General features: G+C 63.2%; 1 protein-coding gene across 2 annotated transcripts in view; it reads right to left on the bottom strand.

Annotated features, from left to right (window-relative positions):
- Positions 1–315: 315 nt before the first annotated feature.
- Positions 316–6000, bottom strand: part of GBA2 (glucosylceramidase beta 2) — a 66982-nt gene continuing 61297 nt past the window's right edge. For both annotated transcript variants that reach the window (XM_065598551.1, XM_065598552.1), the window contains exons 16-17: positions 1740–1931; positions 316–1661 (exon numbers count right to left, since the gene is read on the bottom strand). In XM_065598551.1, coding sequence (XP_065454623.1) covers positions 1425–1661; positions 1740–1931 — 429 coding nt within the window. In that variant the 3' untranslated portion in view covers positions 316–1424. The remainder of the gene's footprint in view (positions 1662–1739; positions 1932–6000) is intronic.

The raw sequence follows: 6000 nt of genomic DNA, 5'->3' as shown, positions 1-6000 counted from the left end.
GCAGGGGGGACAGCCCCAGGCGGAGGGACGGGCCCCCGGGTGGGGCCGGACGGGGGACAGCCCCAGGCGGAGGGACAGGCCCCCGGGCGGGGCCGGAGGGGGGACAGGCCCAGGCAGAGGGACAGGCCCATGGATGGGGCCGGAGGGGGGACAGCCCCAGGCAGAGGGACAGGCCCCCGGGTGGGGCCGCAGGGGGGACAGGCCCAGGCAGAGGGACGGGCCCATGGGTGGGGCCGGAGGGGGGACAGCCCCAGGCAGAGGGACAGGCCCATGGGTGGGGCCGGAGGGGGACAGGCCCAGGCAGAGGGACAGGCCCACAGGCAGATGATATTTTATTATGATGATTTTAAATTAAAATTATTCAGCATTTAAAAACAGCTCCCCTGAGCCCCATGGCCCAGGGCCAGCTGTGATCGTGTGCAGTGGCCATGCAGGGCCGGGGACAGACAGCGCCCGTCCAAGAGTTTGGGATGAGGATTGTCAGAGGCCAGGCAGCGGGCCCCGGGCCAGGGCTGGATCATGCTGGGAAACTGGCCTTGCCACGGGTTACCACAGTGGCCCCTGCCTGGAGCAGGCACCCTGAAGGGACCCAGCCCAGCTGGGCAGCCCCTTGGGCCAGGGAGGGGCAATGGCACCCTCACTCACAGCAGTGCCCACGTCTTCGGCTCCCCTGCGGGCCGTGCTGCTGAAAGGGGAGAGCGGGGGGACCCCTGCCAAGCTTCTGTCCCGGGTGGTTCTCCCTGCAGTGAGGGCTCAGCACGTACCAGGCCCTCACCCACGGCCCGTCTGTGCCCGGCAGCGCATGCTGCTCCGCCACGCCCCACACGCGGGTGCAGCGAGTACAGGTGGTGACAAAACGCCCCGTGTCGGGTGGGCAGCTCAGCCAGCAAGGGCAGGGGAAATCTGCACCCGGCAGCCTGTGCACACGCCCTCCGCAACAGTGCCAGCTAAGTGCCGGCACGGTGCGCACCACACGTGCTCCCCCCTCCATGCCCTCTGCGGCTCCTGGCCATGTGGGTCTGGGTGGGGCCGCAGGCAGGACAGGAGGGGGGGGAGGCTGTGAGACCTGTTGGCCATAGGGATACCCCACCTCCCGCGGGGACTTGCCCGTGCACGGCCAAGCCCCGGAGCCATGGGGGAGGGAAAGGACCCTGGGCACAGCCCCCCCCGCCACTCCTCCCTTCTCATTCTCTCTGGGCTGCTCTCCCCGCTCAGGTGGCTGGGGGCCCAGGGCTGAGGGGTCAGCCAGGCTGTGGAGCATGGGGGGGCGCGCGTTGGGGGGAGGCACAGGCTAGGTGCAGAGAGGAGGGAAGATACAGCAATTAAAATCAGGTTTTAAAAAGGGCAAGCGGCCTCCACACAGTCCCTGGCCTGCAGCGGGGGCCCAGCGGCTCCCTCTGGCTCATGCGCCCAGGTTCCTTCCCTCACGGCTGGAGGGAGTTCTCCTGCACCGGGCGCGGCGCTGCGGCGGCAGGGGCCTGGCCGGCTCTGCTCTCCAGGGCCAGCTGCATGCTCCAGATGCTGAGGGGGCGCATGTAGGCCAGAGAGCGGAAGAGCTTCCTTTGGCAATAGGCCTCTGGCGTCTGGAAGGCCATGCCCAGCCGCTCCCACACGGTCCGGTAGCAGCCCTCCGCTGTGTGGAAGCCCTCCTGCACCAGGCCCTGCAGCAGAGGGAGAAGAGAGTCAGGCCCGTCCCCTGGCACTGCCTGCTCGTGCCGAGGGCACCGCACCACACCCACCTCCTGGATCATGGTGGCAGCCAGAGCGTACACGACCCCAACCCAGGCCTCGCTGGACTGCACGCTGGAAGTGTCCAGGCTCCCATCGGGCCTCATGCCGTTCACGGCTCCCATCGTCCCATTGCCAAAGCCCATGACGTTCAGCTCAAAGATCGTCTTCAGCGCGCTGACAACATGGCTCCTGGGGAAAACCTGCGGAGAGACACACCCTCAGGCCTCTCGGCCCCACAGGGCCCCACCCTGAACCCAGGGCCCAGAGGCCGGTCCTGCACTCGGAGACAGCGGCGGCAGATAGGGCCAGTACATCATCTGCCTCCTGTACAGCAGAGACCCCTGGTCTGAGCCCAGCCAAACGCCGAGCGAAAAGGCAACAGGCTGGATGGCAGGACCCCGAGGCGGCGAACCCACCACTGCCACTGCGAGTCTGCGCCAGCGTCCCGAGTCAGCGGCTCCGGTGCCGGTTGCAGAGCCAGGTGCCAGCCCCACGCCTGCTGCCTCTGCCGGGTCAGGTTCCCATTCTGCAGCTGGCTGAACTGGGGGGGTGAGACTCCACCCCCCACCGGCAGCCTTACCCACGCCGCCACCCCGGGCTGCGCAAACTCTCTGGCTTCAGCTCCTAGCCAGGGGTTCTTGTCCTGCCTGTCCCTGCTGGATTACAGAGCCTGGCAGTGCCCAGGATCGTCTCCCCAGGCTGACCTTGTACACCACCGGCAAGTCCCCGCTCAATCTGAGTGCGTTCAGCCTCTCTCCATCAGACACTCCCCCGCCCTCACACCATCGGGGTGGTTTCCCCCCACCCTCTCCAGTTGTTCAACACCTTTTCCCAGCCAGTGCCTGCGGGATCCAGTGTCAGTCGCACCAGTGCGCTGCGCAGCGGTAAAAGCGCCTCCCTGCTGCCCCGTGTACACATCACATTAGCCTTGTGTGCCACAGCAGTGCAGGAGCAACTCAGAGCATCGTGGGACTGGGAGGGGCCTCGAGGGGTCTCTCGTCCAGTCCCCGGCACTCATGGCAAGACGAAGTATTATCTAGACCAGTGGTCTCCAGCCTTTGTATGCCCAAGTTCACTTTCTGAATTTAAGTGCAACCCAGGATCTATCCTGGCCCTTCCCCAAGACCCTGCCCCTTCCCCAAAGCCCTGCCCCACTCACTCCATCCCCCCCACCCCCGTCACTCACTCTCCCCCACCCTCACTCACTTTCACCGGGCTGGGGCAGGGGTTGGGGTTTGGGAGGGGGTGCGGGCTCTGGGCTGGGGCTGAGGGGTTCGCAGTGTGGGAGGGGGCTCCAGACTGAGCCTGGGGCAGAGGGGTGGGGTGCAGGAGGAGGTGAGGTGTGCAAGCTCTTGGAGAGAGTTTGGTTGCAGGAGGGGGCTCTGGGCTGGGGCAGAGTGTTGGGGTGCAGGAGGGGGCGGGGGTTCTGACTCTGGGAGGAGATCAGGGGTGGGGTTCGGGGTGCAGGAGGGGGTGGGGGTTCTGAAACTGGGAGGAGATCAGGGGTGGGGTTCGGGGTGCAGGAGGGTTATGGGGTACTAGCTCCAGGAGAGGGTAGAGGCTGGGGGTTAGGGTGCAGGAGGGGGTGGGGGTTCTGGCTCTGGGAGGAGATCAGGGGTGGGGTTCGGGGTGCAGGAGGGTTATGGGGTACTAGCTCCAGGAGAGGGGAGAGGCTGGTGGTTGGGGTGCAGGAGGGGGTGGGGGTTCTGACTCTGGGAGGAGATCAGGGGTGGGGTTCGGGGTGCAGGAGGGGGTGGAGGCTCTGACTCTGGGAGGAGATCAGGGGTGGGGTTCGGGGTGCAGGAGGGTTATGGGGTTCTAGCTCCAGGAGAGGGTAGAGGCTGGGGGTTGGGGTGCAGGAGGGGGTGGGGGTTCTGACTCTGGGAGGAGATCAGGGGTGGGGTTCGGGGTGCAGGAGGGGGTGGGGGTTCTGACTCTGGGAGGAGATCAGGGGTGGGGTTCGGGGTGCAGGAGGGGGTGGGGGTTCTCTCTGGGAGGAGATCAGGGGTGGGGTTCGGGGTGCAGGAGGGGGCTCTGGGCTGGGGCAGAGTGTTGGGGTGCAGGAGGGGGTGGGGGTTCTGGCTCTGGGAGGAGATCAGGGGTGGGGTTCGGGGTGCAGGAGGGTTATGGGGTACTAGCTCCAGGAGAGGGTAGAGGCTGGGGGTTGGGGTGCAGGAGGGGGTGGGGGTTCTGACTCTGGGAGGAGATCAGGGGTGGGGTTCGGGGTGCAGGAGGGTTATGCGGTACTAGCTCCAGGAGAGGGTAGAGGCTGGGGTTGGGGTGCAGGAGGGGGTGGGGGTTCTGACTCTGGAGGAGATCAGGGGTGGGGTTCGGGGTGCAGGAGGGGGCTCTGGGCTGGGGCAGAGTGTTGGGGTGCAGGAGGGGGTGGGGGTTCTGGCTCTGGGAGGAGATCAGGGGTGGGGTTCGGGGTGCAGGAGGGTTATGGGATACTAGCTCCAGGAGAGGGTAGAGGCTGGGGGTTGGGGTGCAGGAGGGGGTGGGGGTTCTGAAACTGGGAGGAGATCAGGGGTGGGGTTCGGGGTGCAGGAGGGTTATGGGGTACTAGCTCCAGGAGAGGGTAGAGGCTGGGGGTTGGGGTGCAGGAGGGGGTGGGGGTTCTGAAACTGGGAGGAGATCAGGGGTGGGGTTCGGGGTGCAGGAGGGTTATGGGGTACTAGCTCAGGAGAGGGTAGAGGCTGGGGTTGGGGTGCAGAGGGGGTGGGGGTTCTGACTCTGGAGGAGATCAGGGGTGGGGTTCGGGGTGCAGGAGGGGGCTCTGGGCTGGGGCTGGGGGTTGGGGTGCAGGAGGGGGTGGGGTTCTGGCTCTGGGAGGAGATCAGGGGTGGGGTTCGGGGTGCAGGAGGGTTATGGGGTACTAGCTCCAGGAGAGGGTAGAGGCTGGGGTTGGGGTGCAGCTTACCACAAGGCAGCACTTATCTCCGGCGGCTCCGGGTCGGCGGTGCAGCGGGGCTGCTGCTAAGGCCGTCTCCCTGCCTACCCCGGCCTCACGCCGCTCCCAGAAGGGGCCAACTTGCCCCTGTGGGGGGTGGGTGGCTCCGCGCGCTGCCCCTCTCTGCAGGCACTGCCCCCGCAGCTCCCATTGGCCACAGTCCCCATTCCCAGCCAATGGGAACTGCAGGGGCGGTGCTTGCAGGCAGGAGTAGCGCGCGGAGGGATACTTCTGCCCCTCCACCCCCGGGGCCGCGCTAGACACTTCTGGGAGCGGTGTGGGGCTAGGGCAGGCAGGGAGCCTGTCTTAACGGCAGCCCCACTGTGCTGCCGGTGATGGCGACCGACTGGTTGGTGACCACTGATCTAGACCATCCCTGACAGGTGTTTGTCAACCTGCTCTTAAAAATCCCCCATGATGGAGATTCCACAACCTCCCTAGGCAATTTATTCTAGTGCTTAACCACCCTGACAGTTAGGAACTTTTTCCTAATGTCCAACCTAGACCTCCCTTGCTGCTTCTTGTCCCAACCTCAGAGGTTCAGGAGAACAAATTTTAACCCTCCTCCTTGTAACAACCCTATATGTACTTGAAAAATGTTATGTCTCCCCCCTGGCCTTCTCTTCTTCAGGGTAAAAAAATTGGGTTTGTTTAACCTTTCCTCATAGGTCATGTTTTCTAGACCTTGAATCATGTTTGTTGCTCTAATCTGGACTGATCATTTATTCCTACCCTTTGTTTCCTGCCTTTTAACCCGTTACCAGTCCATGCTCTGGCTTCCAGCTAGGGCTTTGTCAGTTCTCAGCTGATGCTGCGGCCTTGGCTTACTGGTGTCTCACACACATCTAGGAACAAGGAATTCAGGCCAGACCTAGAGCCTGGGAGACTAACCTGGAAAGCAGAGATTCTGCAGGGATTTAGGGCTCATAGTGGACGAGCAACTGAACATGAGCTGGGAGGGGTTGCAAGTGCTTTGGAGGATAGGATTAAAATTCAAAATGATCCGGACAAACTGGAGAAATGGTCTGAAGTAAATAGGATGAAATTCAATAAGGACAAATGCAAAGTACTGCACTTAGGAAGGAACAATCAGTTGCACACGTACAAAGTGGGAACTGACTGCCTAGGAAGGAGTACGGCAGAAAGGGATCTAGGGGTCATAGTGGATCACAAGCTAAATATGAGTCAACAGTGTAACAATGTTGCAAAAAAAGCGAACATGATTCTGGGATGTATTAGCAGGAGTGTTGTAAGCAAGACACGAGAAGTCATTCTTCTGCTCTACTCTGCGCTGGTTAGGCCTCAACCGGAGTATTGTG

This window comes from Chrysemys picta, chromosome 6 (assembly GCF_011386835.1).
Source record: "Chrysemys picta bellii isolate R12L10 chromosome 6, ASM1138683v2, whole genome shotgun sequence".
NCBI classification, from domain to species: domain Eukaryota; kingdom Metazoa; phylum Chordata; order Testudines; family Emydidae; genus Chrysemys; species Chrysemys picta.
The sequence above is the reverse complement of the archived record's forward strand: the minus strand, read 5'-3'. Positions and strand labels throughout refer to the sequence as shown.